This window comes from Lontra canadensis, unplaced genomic scaffold, assembly GCF_010015895.1.
Source record: "Lontra canadensis isolate GAN:19392208 unplaced genomic scaffold, GSC_riverotter_1.0 scaffold1, whole genome shotgun sequence".
Lineage (NCBI taxonomy): Eukaryota > Metazoa > Chordata > Mammalia > Carnivora > Mustelidae > Lontra > Lontra canadensis.
This window is the reverse complement of record NW_022630995.1, coordinates 26,483,646-26,508,700: the sequence shown is the minus strand read 5'-3', so window position 1 is coordinate 26,508,700 and position 25,055 is coordinate 26,483,646. Positions and strand designations below refer to the sequence as shown.

At 43.8% G+C, this 25,055-nt stretch overlaps 1 protein-coding gene across 3 annotated transcripts in view; it reads left to right on the top strand.

The window, feature by feature from the left end:
• The first annotated feature begins 39 nt into the window (after positions 1-39).
• Positions 40-25,055, top strand: part of SPATA18 (spermatogenesis associated 18) — a 37,583-nt gene continuing 12,567 nt past the window's right edge. For 2 of the 3 annotated variants that reach the window (XR_004382001.1, XM_032851865.1), the window contains exons 1-6: positions 40-399; positions 13,362-13,467; positions 13,581-13,696; positions 15,061-15,173; positions 20,248-20,343; positions 23,403-23,654. Coding sequence is in view for 2 of the 3 variants with exons in the window: in XM_032851865.1 (XP_032707756.1) it covers positions 313-399; positions 13,362-13,467; positions 13,581-13,696; positions 15,061-15,173; positions 20,248-20,343; positions 23,403-23,654 (770 nt within the window). In the remaining variant the exon portion in view is untranslated. The remainder of the gene's footprint in view (positions 400-13,361; positions 13,468-13,580; positions 13,697-15,060; positions 15,174-20,247; positions 20,344-23,402; positions 23,655-25,055) is intronic. The other variant, XM_032851879.1, reaches the window with a different exon arrangement.

The window sequence follows — 25,055 nt, the reverse complement described above, 5'->3', positions numbered from 1 at the left end:
ACGTCAAGGTTTGTTTAATAATCGCCGCCGTATTTATGGCGGGGGCTGCGCGCGGCCGCGGGGGAGCGAGAGACCGCGCCGGGCGGCGGATGAGGCGCGGCGGCTGCGGCCCAGGGCACCTCCCCGCCCCGCGGCTTGCCGAACCCTGCCGGCTCTGACCCGAGGCGGAGGATGGCAGCAGCAGCCGCGCTCTGAGCCCCTCCGGAGAAGAACACCCTTCCCGCCGCATCGCCCCAGGGTCCCGCGGAGGCCGCCGCCTCGTCCCCTCCACGTCTCCATCTCCCAGAGCGCGGCCCAGCGGAAAAGTGAGCGATGGCAGAAAACCTGAGGAAACTGGTCTCGAGCGAAACTTTGCGACTGATGCACGACAAGCTAGACGGCTGGCTGAGGGAGTACAACGTGAGTCCGGGTGGGACAGCCCCGGGCTCGCCGTCGCTTTAGCTCCTGGCACAGCCCTCTCAGCGCTGGCTCGGGGCGGTCGCTTGGCAAAGCCCGGGCGGGCGAGATTCCTCATTAGGACCGCGTCTCGAACCCGGATCGTGGGGGAGGGAGGAAGGGCAAGGGCCTGCCGGTGCAGTTTTCTCCTCTCTGCGCCAGGGGGCGCTGGGGGGACGGGGCTCGCGGAGTGCAGACTCGGAGTCCGCGCGGACAGAGCGCCTGCGTCCCAGCGGTAACCAAGGACGCTGGCGGCCCTAGCAACGGCAAAGACCACAGTCCGCCAGGGCTCCAGCCTGTGGCTTTCCCTCCTATCCCCTCCGTTAGCAACCCACATCCCTATCCCTCACTCGATTTTTTTTTTTTTTAACCTACACCCCTGGTCGTGCCTCTCCTCACGTCTCAGGATACTCAGGGATTGTATCACAATGAATTTTTATAAAAAGACTCCCAGGAGTTATTACTCAGATGTCAGTGAGATGGACACTTGTCAACGTTGCGGGTTTCACTTGTGTGCTGGTCAGCATGGCAAGTAGGCACAATTCCACACCAAGGCAGAGAATTCAGGAGGCCTGTTACCAAGGCATTTGTAGGAAGCCATTATTCTGTCATCAAACCCGTAGAGCTCCTCAAGTCTCATTAATCCCCACTCCCACTCCGGCTCGCGTTAGCCCCGCACATTAAGTACAACTCGGTGTTGCATTTGCTGGGTTTGATCTGTCCGTCTTAAATAGGAGGGTCCCACTCATGAAGTGGAACAGTGAGACAGACAGAGCTGGGCATGCGTGGACCTGGAATGAGCCCGGGTTCTGGGTCTGGCTCTAGATAGTACCAGCTGAATTCCCTGGGGGAGTTTATTTCACCTCTGTGGGTCTCAGTACCTCTTCTGCTAAATAGGACAGATTCACTCAACCAGATCTCAGGTTTTTTTTGGAATTTAAATTGGCTCGTTTCTGAAATCCTACCAGGAAGAACGCAACTGGATGCTGTCTGAGTCTCTAGGCTTTCCCATTCACCCTTTGACCAGGGCTCCTGTGGTGGAGGAAAACTCAAAGAACACTCACAACTTTCTCCTTGCCCACTGTGTAGTGTTCACTGTTTACTATCTTTGCCCACCTTTAAAGAATGAGCACTGTGACTATTCCTTCCCCATCAAGATTGCAGGAAAATTCAAATTTACCTCTTCCTACCTCTTACAGCCTATTCTGTCTTCCTTTTCCCCTTCCCCCATTCCTTCCTTCCTTCCTCCCACCCCACCCTCTTCCTTTCATTATTACACCCTTGGCCTAAATAAACTCTGAATGTTAAAAGGGATATTTAGTTTGGGGGTGCCTGACTGGCTCAGTTGGTAGAACGTGGGACTCATTATTTAGGGATTGTAAGTTTGAGCCCCATGTTGGCTGTAGAGAGGACTTAAAAAAATATATATGTATATATATATATATATATATATATATATACATATATATATATTTTTTTACAAAATATATATTCAGTTTGTCACAAGACAGTGTTTAACACAAATCACACTAACATTTGACTGGAGCAAGTATAATAATATTAAGAAATGCCAAAGTTTATTACACTTTCCTTTCTCAGTAACGGTAGCCCCCCCGCTCCTCTATTGTCACTGAAATCATTCCAATCTAGATTCTCTCCCCCATGCTAAGCTCTTCCCCCACCTTCATAGAAACTGCCGTCTTGGAGACCAATGCCTTTCCAAAAAAATCTGTGGCCATTTCTCCATGCAATCATTTTCTTGGACTATCTAGTGTTTCTGTTGCCTTTGACTGTTGACATCTCTATTCTTCTAAGGCTCAAATAATTGGTCTCCTTGCCTTACCCACTTTCCTCCTATGGCAGTTCTTTAAGACTTTAGGAATCTTCTCTGGGGCCTCCATTCTTGCTTCTCTCTTACACATATGTCCACGAATCTCATATCTATATTCAGGACCTTTTCTCATTTCTCTGGTTGCCCATTAGACATTTTTAGTTGTACTATCATCATCTTGAAGTCAAATCAGTCTAAAACCTACCTTAGCTATGCCCGTGCCGTGAACACTGGCCTCCTTCTTTCCTTCACTGTTTTCAGCATGACACACCCCACAATCTTTTCACCAGCTGAATCTGTTGGTACCTACTTCCAAATTCACACAGAACCCTTTCACCACCTATGCTGTAACCATCCTTGTCCATCTTCCATCATTATTCATCTAGATATAAACATATCTCAGAGAGATTGTTCTAAATGTCAAGTGAGATCAAGTTACTTCTCTGATAGAGTCCTCAGACTTCTGTCCCACTCAGAATAAAAGCCAAAGTTCCTACAATGGCCATTAAAGTCCTACACAATTGTGCTCCTTTAAACTTTGACCTCATCTGTTAATCCCTTCCTCAATCTATTCTAGCAATACTGATCTAGTTGCTGTTTCTAGAGCAAAGCTATCCAGTAGAACTTTCTATGACGGACTTGTTCTATACAGGCATTGTCCAATATGGTGGCTATTTGGTACTTGAATTGTGGTAAGTACAAACTGAGAAATGAAGTTTAAATTTTAAATTTATTTATTTTTAAAGATTTTATTTGTTTATTTGACAGAGAGAGATCACAAGGAGGCAGAGAGGCAGGCAGAGAGCGGGGGTGGGGGTGGGAAGCAGGCTCCCTGCTGAGCAGAGAGCCCGATTCAGGGCTCTATCCCAGGACCCTGGGATCACAACCGGAGCCGAAGGTAGAGGCCCAACCCACTGAGCTACCCAAGCGCCCCTAAATTTAAAATTTAAATGAATTTTAAATTTCATTTAAATTAAAAAAATTAAAATTCATTTAAGTTTAAATAATTTAAATTTAAATAGTCCCATATGACTAGTGGTTACTCTATTGGGCAGAAGAGTCTAGAGCCCATCAGCTGGTCTCATGCTTCAGGGCATTTTCACTTCCTGTTCCTCTCTGCCTGGAAAACTTTTGCCTGTGGGTATTTCAGTAAGCTACCTACAAGCTTTGCTTTCTATCCTCCTTCAAGTCTGCTTAAATGTCACCTTCTCAGGAGAGACCATCCTGTTCACAACTGCCATCTCCTACCCCTGCCCCTGGCACACTGTGTCCCTTTTCTGCTTTGTTTCTTCTGTAATAAATGCATCTTCTTATTTTTACTCATTCTTTTATTTTATTGTCAATCTTTCCTCCCCCTCTTCCCACTAAAATGTAAGCTCCAGAGGCCAGAGAGTTCTCCCTTTTCTGCTTATCTCTGTATTTCCAGCACTTAGAATAATGCGTGCCTCCCAGAAATTGTTCAATTAAATAATGACTGACTGAATGCCACCACCATTCTCCCACACACCTGGGTTCTGGGACACATTTGTCTTCTTAAAACCTCATATCCAGTGTAGAATTAAAGGTGATCCCCAAATATCTTTAATTCAGCCTTTATTAAAATTGATTTGAAACCAAAGCCATGATTTCCAAGTAGGGGCACAATTGAGAGGGTACAAGCGTTTTTAATTGTGTGTGTGTGTTCTGTATGTATGTGTAGCTAAAGAGAGAGGATAAGAAAATATGTATATACACCTACCAAAATTAAGTTTACCTCTAGACTTTTTCAGTAGCTTGTCGCCTACAGGGTGGGTTTTGGTCAATGGCCTAGAGGTTCTCTGTAATACAGCAAGTTTGTTTTAATAGTTCCGAGGACTTTTTCCTTGAAACCTTAAGATGAAGAGTAGTCGTTGTAGCAAACTATGTTTATTAAAATGTTGGCTATAGAGGTTTATTCATTAAAAGCTTTAAATTATATTTGCTATGGAAAGTTGATTTTGCTGACTGTGACCACATTGATTTAGTTCTAGTTAACTCAAGCAAAATAGAAGACCATAAATACCACTCTAGAATTAAGAATGTGATTAAAGTTATCCCCTTGGGAAAAAGTTATTTTCAGTGAAAAAGATCAATGATTTGAACAGATTAGTTCTAAAACACAATGCAAAATTTTCCTTTTCCTTTAAACTAGTCATTATTGGGATTAATAGATCTTAGTTAATTTTTTTTATTTCTCTTAATTTCCTTCATAGGGCTTCCCATTTCCTCTGCCTTAATCTGTCCACCAACACTCTTTTCCTTGTGTCCTATGTATGTTGTCAGACATAGTAAATTTTTTAAAAAATGTAATTTTCTGCCCCAAAGCCTTTGTTTTTTATTTGTTGGCTAGTTTTTAATCCTACAACATCTAGCAATCTTCTGGGCCCTACACAAAACCACTACTTGCTTGATTTTATAAAAAAGATTTATTTATTTAAAATGACTCCAAGAAGGGATATTTTTCCAAACCCCTCTAGAGAAACACAATAAAAACAAAAGCAAACATTGCAAATTCACTTTCTTTTAGTTATTAAAGAAAAGCTGAAGTATTGTATTACTTGGTCTTTAAACCTTGGATTGCATTGGCTGTTCAAGGACAGCTTGGTACAAACATGTAACTTTCAGAATTGTTTTTCCTCCTGTGTGGTTACTGAGAATGTTGACGAAAGAGCCATAGAAAATCTCTTCTTGTTCAACCAAGAACTGAGCCAGTTATTAAGGGCTTAATAATTTATTCAATAAACGGTTACTTAACTTCTGCTTTGTGTGAAGCTTTGGCCTAGACACTCTATATGTACACTTTTGGCAGTGTACCTTTATTATTTTTTTTGAAGATTTTCATTTATTTATTTGACAGACAGAGATCACAAGTAGGCAGAGAGGCAGGCAGAGAGAGAGGGGGAAGCAGGCTCCCCGCTGAGCAGAGAGCCCGATGTGGGGCTCGATCCCAGCACCTTGGGATCACCACCCGAGCTGAAGGTAGAGGCCTTAACCCACTGAGCCACCCAGGTGCCCACTTTTGGCAATGTACCTTTACTGATTAACTAATTCATTCAACAAAATATTTTTGCAGAGTTTATGATATGTCTCTCTGTGCTAGATGCTGGGAATGGAAATGTTAGCTGCATCTTCATGGGAAACTTCCAGGCAGAGTAGCATATAAAGGGTAGAGGAAACAGCAGGTGTCAAAAGCAGGAGGGCAGGAAGAAGCTGGTCTTTGCGGGGGGCCGGTGAATGGTTCTGGGCAAGGAGAAGAGGTGAGATGAGGCTGAGAATGTGGGGTGGTTGGGGCCAGAGAGTAGAGGCCTTGGGTGGTGTGTTAAGGAGTTTGGATGTTATCCCCAGGGGGCAATGGGAGGTGGGATTTAAAAGCATCATGCAGTGAGGAGACATGTAAACAAGGTCAGACTCTGAGAATGGTCCTTCAAGTAATAGTCTGCTGCCCCAAATGCCCCCAACTGATCATGCAGCTTCTGTATGGTCCTCTTGGTCGTCTCTGCAAAAGGGTCACATAACCAATTATAGAGATCAGAATTAGGTCTCGGGACCTAATTACTTCATAGAGGTGTTAAGATGAGAAATTAACCTCCTTCCAGGGGCGCCTGGGTGGCTCAGTGGGTTAAGCCTCTGTGTTCGGCTCAGGTCATGATCTTAGGGTCCTGGGATGGAGACCTGCATCGGGCTCTCTGCTCAGCAGGGAGACTGCTTCCCCCCTTCTCTCTGCCTTCCTCTCTGCCCACTTGTGATCTCTCTCTCTGTCAAATAAATAAATAAACAAATAAATAAATCTAAAAAAAAAAAAAAAGAAATTAACCTCCTTTGCAAGTTAGCAGTACCTGGAGGAGGTCAGCTCTGGGCTGAAACTCCTCCTCCCCCCGAGACGCATTTATATCCACCCAGAATCTTGTGGACTAGGGAGCTACCTTTGGTCAGATGCTCTGACATTCATTACTTTTTAAAATGTACTGTATGTAATTACAGGAGCAAATAGTAAGAACTTACCAGATCCTTGATAACCCCATCCCTAAGACAGGAGAAGATTCCATTTCTTGATGTATAATAACAGACATCAGGACATTACGAATTGGAAACTTTTGATTATCTGTTATGTGAGTGGGGATGTTAGGGACAGCTGATAACACTTCCCCTTGCATTACTCTCCTCTTGTGTTATAGAAATCTGCCCTTGCAAGCGAAAACAGCATATTCAATATCAGTATGTAAAAAGGATTTCTCAAAGAGGTGTCCCTCTGTTTTTGGATAATCTTTGTGTTAAAATAGATGTTGCCTGTATGACAAAATATCCTTGATTCTCAGTACAGAAGCTTTGTTGTAGTTGCTATGGTGTCTTCAAACAGACTCCCTGGCTGCCTTTGTCCTCCCCCATAGTCAATACACTTCCACATTCCTGGGGGTTCAGTCTAGTGAATTCATAGAAAATATTTTTTTCTTCCTTTTATCTCTTTACTGCTAAGCTGCAGTGATGAACACAGCTCCAATTCTTACTGTCTAAACTTACATGAAAGACATTTCTCATTCATGCCAAGTCTGATGGCCCCTCTCCTCTGTCACTGGCTCAGGTTCAGGTGGCCGCCACCTGGTGGAGCAGTCATCTCATCACAGATCTCATCATGGGACGGCAAAGGTCCACAGGGGAAGAGAGAGAGAAAGAGAGCACTTACATTATACACATCACTTTCACTCCTCTTCCCTAGACCAGGATTGTTATGTGGCTCCAATCTACTTGTAAAGGAGCCTGAAACCTTTAAGGCTCCTTTAAGGAGCTTTAAGGAGCCTCCTTTCCTTTAAGGAAAGCATGTGGATTCTTTCACTAGTGCTAAAGTTTCTGCCACAGCTGCTAACGATGAATTCATGGCTAGGAAAGAAATTGACAAGTGATTAGGGCAGATTATTCTATTTTTAACAGTGGGGCTATCAACTTTCTTAGACAAACTTGTTAATGGAAACAGCATCATTGTTTAATGTTTTTGGAAAATAATTAATGAAAGAAACCTGATAGAAATACTGACTGCAGGTCAAGATGCTAAAATCCAGCGAGGAAGTCTAAATAGAAGTTTTTGCTAAGATGTTGGGGTATATATATAAGCCCATTTCTCTTATATCTAATATTTAGTATTTTTGTTTTAAAACATTGTTGTGGAGGTAGTGGTATAGTGGGAAAGTCAGCCACACTGTAGAACTGAGGGTTGATTTTGGAAACTGAGTCACATGAAGGGGCTGCCCATATATGGGACTGCCATTTCCCTGGGGGACGAATTGTAGCCTCTTATAACCAGCACGTACGGAGCCCTCGAAGGCTTTCAAAGCTCTCTTCCTGCATTATTGCCTTGAAATTTTATAAAAGCTTATGAAATAGCAGGTTTTATTCTCTATATTTTATAGATGAGAAAACCAAACCTCAGGAGGGCAGCTAACCTGCCCAAGGTCACACCAGTAGAAAGGGTAGAACTTGGACTTGAAAGTAGGTCTTTTGCTTGCCAAGTTTATTCTCTTACCTCCTACAGAGGGAGGGAAGGTGTAAGGAAATTCTACTCATTTGCGGTGTCCATTTCCGCCGTCCTCCTCTGCCCATCCCCTCTAGCACACATTTGCCGGACAGTAGGGGAAAAAAGAAGGTAGAAATTCAGGCTTTTGTTTGCCATGTATGAATTTCCACGACTGGCTATAAGCAACTGCCCACTACTGCTGCTCAGACAAGTCTCTACACATTGACTGCTGATCTTTCCTTTCCCTTGCTCATCTGCGCGTTCTCCAACCGGCAGGATTGGAATGGCATTCTTGTATGTAAAATGAGGTTTTTCTTAAATAAATGTTTAAAAAAATAAAGTCAGGTAAATCACTTAATGTTATAATAGCATTCATATTTTAAAGGAATGTTGGGATGAACCCTTTGTACTATTAAGTCTTATCTAATATATATGCTCTATGTGTGTGTGAGACTGAGGTTTCTTAAAATGTAAATCACTGTATTTTGTGCTCAAAGCGATAGATTTAAATAGCTGTTCCAACCGTAGTTTGTTAGTTGATGAAAGACATTGAGTGATACATTTTGTTGACTTAGCAATGAAAAGTTTTCTCTTTCATGTTGCGGAGGTGGTTCAAGGTGAGGGATAGAATCAAAGGTATGAGAGAATCATTGGTAGAGGCCTGGATGATCAGGCTGTCACAAGGAGAAATGTTAAGGTCAAGGCTGCTCACAAGTAAAGAACGTGAAATGCATTAAAGCATTGGTGGCGGATCCTGTGTCTATGTAACGTGTGCATATGCAAGGCAGGACAGTGGCTGGAGAGGAGAGAGTTGTTGGCAGGGGAGGAGAGGGAAGTAAGGCTGGACAAGTCATGTGGAGGCATGTTAGGAAGGATTTAGGAAATCAGGCAATATATAGGCTTGATATTATCAGGAGCTTTTGTTTGGGGCATGAGAGTGGGGACCTCCACATTACTCTTCCCCACACTGGGGAACTTCTTGAAAAGTGTCACCTGTCCTCATTGTTTTTGCTTCTTCTTGGCTCCCATTGGTTCCCTCACCCCCGTGCAGTCTGGAAATACATCAAATAGCCCACAGCATTCTGCCATCACTGTTCTCATCAAGGTCTCCAGAAGCTACCTGATAACCAGCCTTCTCCTTCTTCCTGGTTCTTAGCCCCTTGATTTCTCAAAAGCAATTGATGCATCAAGTTATGGCTTTAGCTATTTCCCAGATGCTGGGGACCCCCAAATCTATCTCCAGCTTGGGCTTTCTTCAGAGCTCCCGACCTGGGTAATCACCTGCCTTGTAGCCTGCATCATGGGGAGGCTCCAGATTTCTTCCAACCCAACACGAACCCAACGGGACTAGTTTCCCCCTCTCTAACCTTGCTGGTTCTCCGCTTGTGTCCTGTGGTTGGGCAATGGCACTGCATTCCCCAACCAGAGGGTTACAATGGCCCCCACTTCCCACCAGGTTCACTCTCTTATCTGAACCCTGTGTGGTTGGCTTTTGCCAGAGTGATTTTCATAAAATGCAAAGGAAATCGGACCACGTCACCACTCTCCTTTACCTGCCCCCCTTAAATATTCAGTGATGGGATAAGGCTCAGAACCCTTCATGTGACAAATAAAGTTTATCATTACTTGGTCTCTGGACCCTGTGTTCCACTTGCCCTTCTGGTACGCCTTGTCCCTCCTTGCCCTGGTGCCTGCTGCTCCTCCTCTTGAAATACCTTCATTTCTTACCCCTCACTGATCACGAGGGCATGCTTTGTTCCTACCCCAGCTCACTACCCACAAGACACTCAGTAAACTCTAAGGTAACTATTAATCCTATGTGTGTCCCCCATTTTCCATCCCACTTCCCTAGCTGGTGAGCTCATTGACAGTAGGCAACTTTTAATGTTTTCTTTCTTTCCTTTTTTAAAAAAAGATTTTATTTATTTATTTGAGAGAGAGAGAGAGACAGACAGACAGACAAACAGAGGTTACAGAGGAAAAGGGAGAAGCAGACTCCCCACTGAGCAAAGAGGCTGATACAGGACTCGATCCCACGGCCCGGAGATCATGACCCGAGCCAAAGGCAGAGGCTTAGCCAACTGAGCCAACAAGGTGCCCCTAATTTTTTCAATGTAGCTTTATTTCCTGAGCTACAAATAGTAGGGGTGCAGTGATTTATGAATGAATGAACTTTGGAATTAGGAGACAGCAGAATTCGGTCATATCTTTGCTCTGTTTATTTTGTTGGGGACTGTTTGGTAGAGAACATGACCCTACTGCAACTTGAGCATCTTGCGTGAGGCTTTGTGTTAGAAGCTGCAGCGTGTTGTGACAGGTCTTGGGAACAGGAACAGTTTTATACTATACATTGTCTTCTGTTTAAGTTGTGTGTACAAGCCCACTTAACAAACATTCCTTTGGGCACCTCCTTTGTACCAGACTCTGGGCAAGGCATAGAAGCAAATGGTAATATACATATTACAATATACATATATATATTATATGTATATATAATATATATATATATATACATATATATATATTACAATATACAATACAATAATGCTTCTAATTATTCTGTCCCTCCTCTACTCTGCATCTAGGTTAGTTCATGAGTTCAGCCACTTCCTAAATATGGGTAAACAGAGACTCATATTTAAAATATCTTTTCTAGGGCACCTGGGTGAATCAGTCGGTTAAGCCTCTGCCTTTGGCTCAGGTTATGATCTCAGGGGCCTGGGATCGAGCCCTGCATGGGGCTCTCTGCTCAGCAGGGAGCCTGCTTCCCCCCAGCCCCCCCACCGCCTGCCTCTCTGCCTACTTGTGATCCCCCCTCTGTCAAATAAAAAAATAAAATCTTTAAAAGAAAGTCTTTTCTAAAAGAATACAGAAACTAAATGGGAAACCATATTTGAACCGAGGTCTGCGTTTATTCCTATACCCATTGCTCCTTTCAATAACACATAATACCTCATAGGTACCAATTGTTGAATGCCTTCTCTCTCTGAGGTGCTAGATATGCATTCTTTGGATTTAATTCTCCTCTAATAGTTTGCAAGTCGTGATCCCCATTTTCCTGGAGAGGCAATGGGGTCAGAAAGGTTAAGTAATCTGCGTAGGATTGCAGAGAACGGTGGCAAGTGGCAGAGCAGAGATAATTACTCAGGTCTGCTGGACCCTCAGGCCCCATTCCCTGCCCACGTAGCCTATGGCATGATCGAGCCAGAGGGCAAAGCTGCTCTTGAGTAACAGGTTCACCATGATAAGTGCAGGTGTGAGAGCAAGGCCAAGGAGTTGCTGCTTCAACAAGGGAGGGATGGGCACAGCTGTTCAGCTGGGGGTTCCAAGTGTTCTGATGATGTCAATATTACGCTGTTAAGTCATTCATTCATTCATTCATCACATATTTTGGGGCCATTTAATTTGTTAAACATACCAGTGGCAACTGATATAAACATAGGAAAGACAAAGGAACTTCTAAAGAGAGGTCCTGGTCTTTTTAGGAGAAGGGGATAGAGGGATGAGAAACAGAAACAAATGCTTTCATCAGACGTAGGTGCCAAATCAGAGCTTGTCACCAGGTGCCGTCCACCAGGTAGGGACATAACCCAGCAGCTCCACCTATGGTCTAGGCTTGAGTCCACTCCCTCCAAACTCCTCCCCAGGCCTGGAAGGCCCTCCAGGATCTGTCCTGCCAATGGCTCTCACCTTCTGTGCTTCTGCTACATACGCTTACTTACAGTTCTCAACGTAACTAAACTCGCTCCTGCCCCTGCCACAGGGCCTTTGCCCCTGCTACTCTACTGTACATCACAGTCTCTCTCTAGTACTCTGCATCCAGACTTCTCTCAGTGTCTCCCCTCTTGTGGAGGGGGGGTTCTGGATGGCCCTCCCCATTCACTCGTGTCCTCCCTCTGCTCCCAGCACCAGTCATACTCTTAAGGGCATGGGTTCCAATCTCAATTCTGCCATTTTACCGGCAAGGTAAGCTTAGACAAGTTATTTAACCTCTCTGCATCTCATTTTTGTCAACTGAAAACGGAGGTGATAACAATGACACCCCCACCTCCCAGTGTACTGCTGTGGGGCTTCCCTGAGCTTATATACGTAAACATCAACAGCGCCTGCGCATAGGAGGTCTGCGATAAACGCGGACTGTGCGAATCTTCTCGTCATCATGCGTCTGTCCAGTACTTACTGGGTTGGAGCACAGAGACCACGGAACACAGGGAACACAGGCCGGGAGTGCAACAGCGCCCAGGCCAGCACCGCCTCTGTCCACAGGGGGCTTGCCTGGCTGCCTGAACCACTTCCCCCGTCTACACACACATGCATGTGGCCTGTGGCCTTCGCCTGGAGGCCACTCTTCCTCCCTGTTCTCGTTTCTCTCCTCCTCGCCCCCACCACCTGCCCGGCGCCCAGGAGGCCGCCGCCACGGCTTGAGACAATACATCAGTCTGTGTGTTTTTACACCCATGTGATCTGTTCGTTGCTTGTGGTTCTGTCCCTTCCTTTAGTGGTAGACGCCATTAGAAGTTTGGCTGGTGAGGAAATGGTAAAAATCTCACCAAGGGGGTGAAAAAAGCAGAATAATAGCTAAAGGCCCACCTCTTGGGTTTCTTCGTGATCTGTTGATGTTCCACAACCCTGGAACTGCCCATCCCCCTGAATCGGCCTGCTTTCTCCTTGCCTAGATTTCACTTCCTCGCAGAAGTCTTCTCTGCCTTCCCAAGACCGTGGGCTCTGGAGTAGACCTCGTGCGCCCATGTTCCACCGGGAGGAACTGTCTTCGTCCCTCTCTCCCCACAAGTCTGCCCATGCTATATGGCTGGTGCCACGTCTTTCGTCTTATTCTCCATGGGATCCTTAACCCCCCAGTACCTTCCTGCTATTAACAAGTAGTGTTCTTAATCTACATAATGATTTTAGAGGACACGAACCAATAAAGCAGGTAAATTAGGAAACAGTGGTTTGTATTGGGTTACAAAACGTCTATTCACTTTATAAAAGGAGTTTTTGTAGGGTTCCTTTGAGTAGCAAGTCAGGGGTATTGCTGGTAAATTAACCCCCAAACCTCAGTGGCTTCACACACACACACACACACACACACACAAACACACACACACAGACACACTCACACTTTCTCAATGATGTGATAATCATTGCAAGTGTTGGATGCATAGCCTTTCAAATTTCAAATCTTGTAGCTCCACCATCCTTTATGCCCTTGGGGTCCTCTCCTGGGTCTTCGGCATCTGGCTGGCTGATGGGGAAGGAGAGAGAGAAGAGAATTGCTCAAGGGGTTTTCTTCCGGGTCATACCTGCAAGGGGCATAACGTACTTCCTTTCCCATTGACTGGAACTCCGCTGTACCGTTGCTGACTGCTGCCAACTGCTAGGGCCGCTGGGAGAAGTATTCTAGCTGTGCTCCCAGGAGGAACTGGAAAGATGGTTTGGTGAACACAGGGCAGTCTCTGTGCCTGGGAGTATACCACAGCCAGGCGTCCCTGGGTAAAGTCAGGCCTTGTGTCCCTGCAGTGGGTTCCAGAGGAAGGGAATTGCAATGACTTTTCTGTTTTGATTTTTCAGGCAAACACATGTGATCAAAATCTTAGTCATTGCCTTGAGCTCATCGAACAAATTTCCAAAGTACAAGGACAGCTCTTTCGGATCCTCACCACGGCAGCCCAAGAAGGTGAGAATGGCCCATGTTTCCCCATCCGGTTCTGTCTTCTTTTGCTTCTGTCCTTGGTGCTCTCACCGTATTGCTGAACTTCTCTCCCTGACCTGATTTGTGGGTTCTTTCAGGCGGACATTATGATGGTGTGGAAATAATAAAATCGCGCCTTCTGCCTTGGCTGGAGGCCTCCTTTACTGCTGCTTCCCTGGGAAAACCTGTTGACAGCAGGGTGCCCTCTCTACAGGTAGGGATGCTAAAGGATCCCCTTTGACTTTCAGCACCCTGTTCAGGCTCCGGGAATGCAGACATATGTAAGAGATGACTTTTGCCTAGTGAGGGACTTAGTGCTACTTTGGACACAGGTCCAAAAAGTGAGGTTCTGTTTACAGTAGCATGTGGCATAATGGGTTCAGCTTTCTCTTCAGACAGACCTGCGTTCAACTCTCAGCTTTGCCTACCTCAGCGGTGTGACCTCAGATGAATCAAAGAGCCTCTGCCGCCTCCGCTGGAAGAAGGGACTGGTGATGGTCTACATCTACATCTACATCTGGGACATTGCCCACACTCAGCATTAAATAGGAACTTTGGAATAAAGATTAGTCCACCCAGTTAGGGTACCACGGAGCCTCAGGAGAGACCATTAGATGGGGGAGAGCTCCAAATTCTGAAAGAGTGAAATGAAACGAATTGGAAACTTAGTTCTCAGAGACTGACAAAGAGTACCATCATTTGCTGTTGCTAGGGGGTGATTTCTATGGGTTAGTGTCAAGTTTTAGTCAGGTGAAGCCCAGACTGGAAATAGAACATATACCTTGCTTAAGGCACTGATGTCATTAAACATTAGTAGCCTTGATTTTAAACAATTTTATGGGTTTCCATAAATTCTCAAATTAAAGCACATAGAGCAGTCTTTTCTTGGCAGTCTTAGGAGGACAGGGGCAAAAGGGTTCCCGCGTGGAGGTCACTGGGCACAATTCTGGCCGCTCATCTATGGTCCCGGGTCTGTCGTCTAACCTTCTGTGTCTTACTTGCCGAATGGAGACAATGCTTTTGCTGACCCACTAGGGCCATTTTGAGAATTAAATGTGATAAACATGCAAAAACAACTAACATAGGGTAAGCATTCCACAGATATCAGTCGGTTTTAAGCAAATTTTTCTCTCCCCGGGGATTTTTCACATGCTGCTTAGATTTTTACCCCATGGGTGTTCTCCTGAGGATAAAGATATGGGATGATATTTCAATGGCTTTTTAAAAATGTGCTATATAATAAAAAATTGAAGTATAATTTACTTGCAGTGAAATCCATAGGTCGATAAATGCGTATATCCGTGTAATTCACACCCTATTAACTTATAAGACATCTCCATCTCTCTAGAGCATTTCCTTGTGCCAATTCCCAGTCACCTACCCTCCCCCACTGCAGGCAACCACTCTTCTGATTTTTATTGTTCTAGATTAATTTTGATTGCGCTAGAACTGCATATATATGGAACAATGCATTTGTGCCCTTTTGCACCTGACTTCTTTTGCTCAGCGTAATTGTGTTGCAACCCATCAAGCTGCTTCATGTATTCAAGACTCTTTTTGATTTGTATATCATTTCAGGACACATTCGATAAAGAGAAACATAAAGAGTCAGGTGTTCGGGATCGGGACATGCAACAACTAGACTCTGAGTTGACTTCGACTCGTAATCAACTCAACCAGGTTCAAGACGAGTAAGAGGAATGCAAGTTATCTTTTTCCAAAAAGAATTGTTTGTTCTTAATTTTTAAGTGAAAGGGGAATAATGGCTCATGAATAATGTAGACGTCTGCAAATAACTGTGTGCGTGTGTGTGTGTGTGTGTGTGTGAGAGAGAGAGAGAGAGAGAGAGAGAGTCAACAGATTAAGGAGCCGGTGTCTTTGAATCTGGGGATAAGATTTCTCTATTATAAGAGGTTACCTAAGACACTGGTCCCCTTGGTTCCATTCCTGGAGCTTCTTCTTCTCTAGAGGTCTATTATCAGCATATATATATATATATATAGAGAGAGAGAGAGAGAGAGAGAGAGAGATTGTTACATAATAATCTTTTGAAAGAAAAAGAATCTATCTTTTGAAAGAAAAATAAAATGCAAAATGGGGAGGTTTGGAGAAGGTCAGACAAAGAGTAAAATCAAGAGCAAGAGGAAGAGGATACATCCGTCTGACAGATGTGCTCCTTTAGGGGGTATAGACCCCTGGCTGAGAAGTCAGACTCTTTAAACAATAAGGATTTCAAGATTTTGGAATAATTTGTAGATATAAAAAAGTATTTTAAAGAAGTCAGGCAATGCCAGGCAGCAGCAGCTATCAGTGGCATAGCCAGGGTAGCAAGCTCAAGGATTCACTGCAAAGAAAATCACAAGCCTTGGATTTGCACTTAAGGAAGATGGACAAATGTGCATGAAACTGCGTGCAGCCCAGCTAGCCCAAACCCATGTTTCCTAATTGGAGTCTTGCTCTACTGCTCACATGTATAGGACAGCAAGGAACTCTTTGGTTAGGGCTTGTGATGGACTAAGGTGTGGCACGCTGCCTTGTTCTCTGATGAGATTTCCTTTTAAGGAAAGTATCTCTACAGACTTAGTTTTGCTTGATCATGAAGGTAGCAAAAATTTCCTTCTTAAAATGCATACAACATACAGACATACAAAAGTGGTTGTGTCATAGCCAAGGAGGTTTAATGAGGCACAATCATTGCTAATTCAAAATGCATACAACAAAGACAAGGATAAAGGTGAAAATCACCTGTTATTTCATCCCTGTTAACATTCTGGTTTATTTTGCTCCAGACATTTTTCTTTGTGCGTGCTTGCATGCATACACACACACACACACACACACACAGACACACACACACACAGAGTCACCTCCATACCCAACATTCATGTTGCAAGTGAAATCATTGTCAATGAACAGTTTTATGACTGCCAACAGTCAACATTTACAAATGTAATAACCAAAAAAGCACAACTCCTCTGAATTTCTGCAACTTACTTCAACTAATATCAGCTGATTTGGAAAGAGGTGAGGATAATTACATTTACCACTTCTTTTCTGGTTTACTATAGCCCTTTTCCTGTAAATATCTGGTGAATTCCAAGTTCAAACTACTGTTAGGGTTTTTTTTTTTTGTTTGTTTGTTTTTGCATTGTTTTGTTTTGTTTTGGCCCTCTCCAAGAGTCTCCTTGGCCCCCCTCCTTCCTTAGACTGGCCTCTAGAAGGGAGGCTTGCATCTCATGAGGGATGCCTCAGGCTGGAGAGGAGGAACTTTTGGTCTTGTACTGCTCTATGGCTTCCTGCTCCTTCATTTCCAACTGGGCAGTAGAGTCTTGTGCCAAGGGGTACTGATTTGTGGCTTGTCTGGTTAAGTCTTCTGGAGAATTTGCTGGCAACTGCTGCTGGCTAGGCCCTTCTGTTTGCCACTAGCTGTGAGGCAGGGCTTCAAGACTTTGCTGGTTTTTGACTTCTATCAGCACCAAAAGGAGCCAGGAATTCCTTTGTATCTCCCTCTCTTATCATTATGGCTCTGTAAATACCCATCAGGAACATCAGGGTTCAAGGAACCATGACTGCATCGTTTTGTTAAAAAAAAAAATTATTTGGAAATAATTTCCAATGCAGAAAATTTGTAAGAATAGTACTAAGGACACCCATAGGCACTGTCATGTTCCTTTCACACTGTTTGCTTTATCATTCATGTGTACACTATCTAGATGCATCCTCCCCCTCTCCCCCCACCAAGCCATGTGCATCTCATTTGAAAGTTGCACAGAGGAAGGTATTTGTTCCTTTACCTTGGATTTCCTAGTTTCATTTGGTTTTCAACCCACCTGTGGTTCTTATTTTTTTAAGGCATCACAAATGATGCTGTCTGTCCCCCACATTCTATAGTAGCTAAGTCTCTTCTTTCTTACTCTACTTGCCTTTAGATTCAGGGTGCTACCGGCTATGAAATGAGTGGCCCACCAAGGAGATTCCCCGTGTCTAACTTTGTGGAGACCAGATTGGTTTTGACTCAGTTCCAAAGGGGCAAATTCTATAGTGCTGAATGGGGATGGATCTGCCCAAGTTTGATGAATTCTCTGAAAGGAAGATGTCTAGATTTTATACTTGGGCTCTGGTTATGAATCCCACATGTCCTCATTTCCTATCTCCGATCTATTGGCAAGTCCAGTTGAATCTACCTGCTAAACTTCTCCCACCCTTGTCCTTTTCTTCCTGTTCTACCTCCATCGTCCTAGTTCAAGGCCCTGATACCTGTTTCTTCAACCAGTTGTCTTCCAACTGATTTCCCTGCTTTCATTCTTGTTCTACTATAATCCATTTCACAAATAGAAATTAATAAAGGCAGACCCCACCTTAAAAGCTCTTAGTAGCCTCCTTTCACACTTAGAAAAAAAAAATTCTAAACTCCTTACCAGGACTCTCCAAAGCCCTGTGTGATCTGGCCCTACCTCCCTTTCCACCCTCATCTCATGCCAGGCTCTCCTCACCTAGTCTGTGGTCCCCTTCCTCACCTTGAAACCTTTGTGCTCTTTCAGAAACATGGCAGTCTCTCTCTCTGGTTCTTTGCCTCGCTGCTTCTTTGTTATCTTTCAGGTCTCAGCTGAAATGTAACTTTCTCAGAGTCTTTCTGTGACCACATATATTGAAAGGTCTTTCCTTACCCCTGCTCCGTAGTTCTCTTTTGCAGTGATCTGAGAAGAGCTCTTACCATAATTTGGAACTTGAAAAGATTGGTTTGCATGTTTCTGATCCACCAGACTAGAAGCCCCAAAGGGTTACTATCTTGTATCTGCTATTCTGACACTGTTGTATCCCCAGCACCCAACATCATGCCTGACACATGGTATATCCTCAATGAATGAATAAATCCCTAATAAAAAATAAATAAAATACATTAACTTGCTTAAAATAATGCTTGGCACCTGAATGTGACTCTCTTTCTTCTCTCTGTATATCATTCAAGGGGTGCCAAATTAGCATGTATGTTTGGTTGTATGTACATGTGTTCACACACGAGTGCCATGTCTTAAGAGAAAAACAACTATTCCTGTTCATACTCTCCTTCCTTACTTCTTATTTGCTTCCTTTAATTTTCTAGTTTTCTCATGACAAATATGTTAATTTTTTTCTCCATGTGTACTTTTAAAAACCTGTAACATATTCACCTTTGAATTAAATCACAGCAATTTCCTCTTAATCGCCAGTAGCCCTATTATGAAGTTATTGCTACTTTGGCATTTTTAAAAAGACTTTAAACATTGTGTTCATTCATCACTACCACGTTCACAGGCACTATTTGAGATGCTGGGGATAAAAAGATAAGTAAAAAAATAATTCTTGCCCTTAAGTAGTTCACAGTGTATCTGTAATGAGACTGTTAGTGTGAACCAAATGTTGGAGGCACTCCAGAGAAGGGGAGACTGCTTGAGACAGTCAGGGGCAACAATTGCAAGACCACTCACAGGTTGTCTGCCTGTTAGGGGAGGAGGAAAAGGAGGAGATGGGAAGGAACATTGGGTAATCACAACACCTCTTGTATTGCCCGATCGGCTGGGATCTGTGGGAACTTGGTAGGAATCCTGCTAGACCATTATTTCTCTATCTGCTTTACTGCCTAGGCGAGGACCCCAGTGTGTGACCTTCCATTCTTCCATCTAAAAGAAAGGAAGAAGACTAGTGTGAGTCTAGACAGCAATTGCACTCTCTCAGCCTCAGATGAAAGAACCTGGATAGTACAGGGAAGTAGGGTCCAAGAAGTCAAGAAACCTTTGCCCACCTATGATCTCTCACTGGACTAGGGCAACTTAATGGAGAACCACTGGTCTCCATCCAATGTCATCTACACATTCCCATTTCTTTTAAAATTTTAAATAGACCTAAAGAAATAATATGATTTGTTATGATTTGTCTACAATAAAGAGAGTCCTTGACACTGACAATGACCTAGTTATGTTGAAAACTCAGGAAAATCATGCTCAATAAATTATGGAAGTCAGAGGCATGAAATACTTGGTAGTCAAGTTTGACTTTGGAAGATTTTCTTTGTAGGTGGGCAAATAATTTTTTCTTTATATTTAGGAAGTCTGGGAAAATTAGGTCAAATGCAACTCTACAGTGTAAAGTAATGAGAATACTGCAGAAAATGGTATTAGGAGTGGAGATTTTATAGGGAGAGGCAGCCTGAAGATTTAGTGTGATTAGAACAGATGAATTAGGGACGCCTGGGTGGCTCAGTTGGTTAAGCAGCTGCCTTCAGCTCGGGTCATGATCCCAGCGTCCTGGGATCGAGTACCGCATCGGGCTCCTTGCTCGGCGGGGAGCCTGCTTCTCCCTCTGCCTCTGCCTGCCATTCTGTCTGCCTGTGCTTGCTCTCTCTCCCTCTCTCTCTCTGACAAATAAATAAAATCTTAAAAAAAAAAAAAAGAACAGATGAATTAGGAGAGAGAGAAGGAGGAAGGGAACAAGTTTCTTTGCCCTTTACATTCTAATGTTAGTAATTATTACATAAGCTCTTTGGTGGTAGCCACTTTGTAATGTCTTTGCGTTTGACCTTGAGAAAGAATGCCTGCATATTTTTTGCATACAAGCACAACATAATATTTGCAATGGCGTCTGCTTGGATGCAGATGTCTCATAACTTGATCTTGTTTATGTTGAACTTATATCATATGCCAAAAGTTCCTGGGAGAACCTATGCCTTGATTTGGAAAGTCTGCCAATTTTGGAAAATCGGTCTTTAGTTACTGATTTCTCTTACAGTCTGGCTGAAACTGAAAAGACTCTTGAAGAAACCAAGAACAGATCGGCCATATCCCTTTTGGCTGCAGAGGAGGAAATAAATCAGCTAAAAAAGCAGTAAGAAAAAAAAATGACAGGATTTTTTCAGCCTGCTGATTGATCTTTGAATTTAGCTTTTTGGTGCTCCATTAAAATACAAAAGAAGCTGTTCACAAAGAGGAAAGGCAGAAATATTTTTATTAATTTTATAAAATTTTTTTCTTACTACAAGAACGTTAGCTATCTAGTTTAGAAAAATTTCAAAGTACAACAGAGTATAAGAGGAACCCAAAGACCCTTTCAAAATTCCAGAGCTAGTTCTTGTTACCATTTTGCAATTTCTTCCAATTGGCCCATTAAAAATTGGACTTATTACTGCAAAAATCAGCATAAGTATACAATTTTGGACCCCATCTTTTCACTTAACATTGTTTTTCTCTATTACTAAGAAAAAATACTGCAAAACCTGGTTTTAAATAGATGCATTGTGTTCTGTTATCTAGACATCTCCCTAATATTGAATATTTACTTTGATACTGATTTTAAACATTGGAAATAACATTGTGATAATCATTGCAGCAAATGTTTAAATTTCAGATTATTCTCTAAATATAAATTTCTAGGAGGAGAACATAAACACATACTAGTTGACACACTATTAGTTTCAGATGTACAACATAGTGATTTGACAGCTCTGTACGTACCTTATGCTATGTTCATAAATGTGGCTACCATCTGTCACCCTACAACGCCATTATGGTACGGGTGACTATATCCCCTATGCTGTGCCTTTTATTCCTGTGACTTATTTCTTCCCTATGCAGAAGCCTATACCTCCCACTCCCCTTCGCCCCCTTTGCTCATCTCCCCATGCCTCCCCCTTCTGACAACCACCAGTTTGTTCTCTGTATTTATGGGTCTGTTTCTGCTTTTTGCTTATTGATTCATTTGTTTTGTTTTCTTAAATTTCACATATTCGTGAAATCTTATGGCATTTATCTTTCTGTTTCTGACTTATTACACTTAGAGTAACACCCTCTGGGTCCATCCATGTTGTCACAGATGGCAAGATCTAGTTCTTTTTTTATAGCTGAGTAATATTCCATTGTATGTCTATGTGTGTGTGTGTGTGTATATATATATATATATATATATATAGTGTGTGTGTGTAGACATATATATAAATATGTATGTCACATCATATCACATATACATATATCACATATTTATTCATCTATCAATGGACACGGGTTACTTATGGAAGCTTATTACCATCTTGGCTATCGTAAATAATGCTGCAATAAATATAGGGGTGTGCATATCTTTTCAAATTAATGTTTTTGTTTTCTTTGGGTAAATACCCAGTAGTGGAATTATTAGGTTTCAATATTTAATTTTTTGAGGAAACTCCATATCATTTTTCACAGTGGCTGCACCAATTTATATTCCCACCAACAGTGCACAAGGGTTTCCTTTTCCATATCCTCACCAACACTTGTTATTTCTTATCGTCTTCTTTCCAGCCATTCTGACAGGTGTAAGATGCTATACCTTCATTGATCCTAATTTTGATTCCCCCCGATCAAATAAGCAAGTGGGAGTTGTATTCACACACACACACACACACACACACACACACAATATCTTTTTGCTGCCTTCACACATGTTCCCTTGTTCTGATTTCTTTGGGAACTTTGCTCACCTGGGTGTGCTCAGTGCCCAGAGAACTGACATCAAAACCCTTAAGTTCATCATGACTCTTGGCATTTTTAAGCACGCGCAGGGATAATTTAGCAGTCTTCAGGGGCCATGGACCCTGTGTGCAGCCTCACTGTTTGCCCCGGGCACACCTACCATTCCCACCAGTGTAGCGACGGGAGGGCACTCTGCTTCTGCGAAGCGATGTCCTTCAGATACTTGGTGGCTTTTCAGATCTGCATACCCTTGATGGCCTGGGGAGGCTCACGTGTGTTCTTAAAGTGAAAGTGAAGATTTGAACCTCTAGATTTGCATGGTTTTGTATGGTTTTCTGGGTCACATGAATAGCGGGCCATTTTCAGAAGTCATCTCAGTCTGCTTAGGGGAAGAGCTCTCACCATCATTTTTATCTCTTATTTCCTACTTGATAGACCTTCTCAAATTCTTTGACACTATAATTCAGTGATTTCTTATAGCAGCAATTCTTTATCATTTCCAGTGCAGCAGTTAATTCTGCTGTTGTGTTTTTAGCTTCTCTGTGTCCTTCTTAACCTTAGCCCTTACCTTTTCATCTTCCATCGTTGTCCTTTTCATGACAGCACGTTCTCTTTGTGCAGCTTTGCTCCTGCTTTAGCTAGTCATGCCTCTCTGCATCTTTTTTTTTTTTAAGATTTTATTTATTGATTTGACACAGAGCGAGAGATCACAAGTAGATGGAGAGGCAGGCAGAGAGAGAGGAGGAAGCAGGCTCCCTGCTGAGCAGAGAGCCTGATGCGGAGTTTGATCCCAGGACCCTGAGACCATGACCTGAGCTGAAGGCAGAGGCTTAACCCTCTAAGCCATTCAGGTGCCCTGCTTCTCTGCATCTTTATAAGGATGCCAGTTTATTTCCAAAGCCTTGTCTCTAGAATACATTATTATTTTTTTTTTTTTTTACAAATTCACCCTTTGTCCTAGTACTGTGGATGTTATCCCATCTCCATTGTCATCCCCTTTCCCTCCCACCCCCAGCCATTCCATCTGTTCAGAGAATCAAAGAGCTAATGAAGATAGGAGATTGTATCTTTGGCCAGCTTCATGACCTAGGTTTTGGAGGTCCAGTGCTTCCAGACTCTGTGCAGTTAGGATCAGCCTAATATAGAACAGCATGACTATAGGCCCACTCTGCTTTTGCTGAAGAATCTGCCTATGTATTCCTCTCTCAGGAGCCTTTTTCATGCAAGCTACAGACGTGGGGTGGCCCTCTGACCCTGGCAATTCTGCTCTTTTCTGATTGGTTTTTGTTCCTCCTGTGTTTTCATCAGAGTAGTCCAACACAGGAGTGGCATTGCTAAGTAGAGTAGCCTCTGTGTGTTAGGTATGCCAGTCGTTTCTAGTATCTTTCCTCCATCCTCCCCCCCCTTTCTCTTTTCTTTCCTCAATTTTTGTTTTCTGTTCAGGCTTAAATCTCTTCAAATCCAGGAGGACTCCCGCCACCGAAACTTAGAACACAGAAGCACAGAGCATCGATGTTCGGAGCCTAGAGCCTCAGAACCAAGGACCTCTGAGCAGAGGAGGCTGGACCAGCGAGGCATTGACAAGCGGGGCGCAGAGCAGCGGCCCGAAGTGATTTCCGATTATGAGAAACAGCTCCGAACGCTGAAGGACGAGATAGCGGTTTTGTCTGCTGAAAAATCTGCACTTCAAGGAAGGTCAGACACATTCTCACAGATCTTTTCCTTTAAGTGCTTTTTGGTAGTGGTAAAAGCGTGGCTTGGGGAAAAAAACGAAATGACCTCTTGCACCCAAACCCCCACAGTATGGGAAACTTAGAATTGCAGAGGGATTGTTTTCTCTAACTGCACCCTTCCAGAGAGAGAAAATACCTCGTGGATTGTCAGCGCTTGGGCCCTAATTAACTTGGAGCTGACATGGAAGCCCAAGGAATGAAACTGAGAGTTACGTGGCTTGAAAGCAGATTCGGGTGGGTCTGTCGTGCGTGCATGGTACCCGTGCTGGAAGAATGTTCCATAATAGGAGGGTCCTGTTCTCTGAGGCCTGGGAGTCCCCTCTCTGGGATGACCACCTGTCCTTTTACTTTTTGATGGAGTGTGTGGGTGAGTGTTCTGTGACATCCCTTTCCACTGATGGAGAGAATGTTAAGACAGGTCACTCGGAGTTCCATGAGGACAGAGGAGGATGTTTCTCTCGGAGCATTTTCCTTGTTCTGTTTAACACCCACCACCTCCCTCAGCCCCACAGCGAGCCCTGACCCAAGCTATCGGAGCCACTCCCATACCTGGTCCCCATTCCCCTAAATGCCACCTTAGCCTTGCATTCTGGGGAGTCACTCTGCCATGATCAGCTGGTACCAGCCTGTGCTGGCTCCCAAGACCTGATTCTGTGCATTTCTGCCTCACTCCAAGTTCAGTGTGATGTCACATTCACAGCTTGGAGTTGGCCGTGGTGACAGTATTTCTTGCACCATAGAAATTGTCGGACTACTGTCCAGGGCTTTCGCCCCCGCTCCATCTTCAAAGAGGGCCTCGCATTACCGTTTGCCTCCTAGTTTCTCCTCCACTTCCCTCCCTGGTGGCCCATTTCCTTTGATAATCTACCTTGTACTCGATAGCGATACTATTCAAGTTACCGGGCTTTAAAATTCACCAAGTCCTTGCGCATGTGTTAGCTCACCGGATCTTTCATTCCCCACTCCCGCCCAGAAATCGGGCGAACCTGTTGCCGGTGAGAACTTGGGCTCTGGAGAGGAGAAATAAGTGCAAACGGTCCCACTGCCATAAAACGAGAATGCAGACCTTTCTCATGGTTGAGTGTTCATCCCGTTTTATACCCTAAAGCCTCTGTGATATGTTAGCGCCCCAAGGCTGGGGTAGGAAATACTGAGAAGCTGATCTCTTTAACTCTGGGCTTGCTGGCGGTGTTACTTTAGTTTTCTGAGCCTCAGGTTCCTTGGCCTTAGAATGGCCAACAACGCATGTTGAGCTCCAAGGGCTGCCTCAAGGATAAGATGAGGCAGGAAGCCCCCGCGCAGATAGAGCGCGCATGACCGTGTACTTGACTCCTGGTAAAGAGCTCGAGGGGGCAGCTGCTCC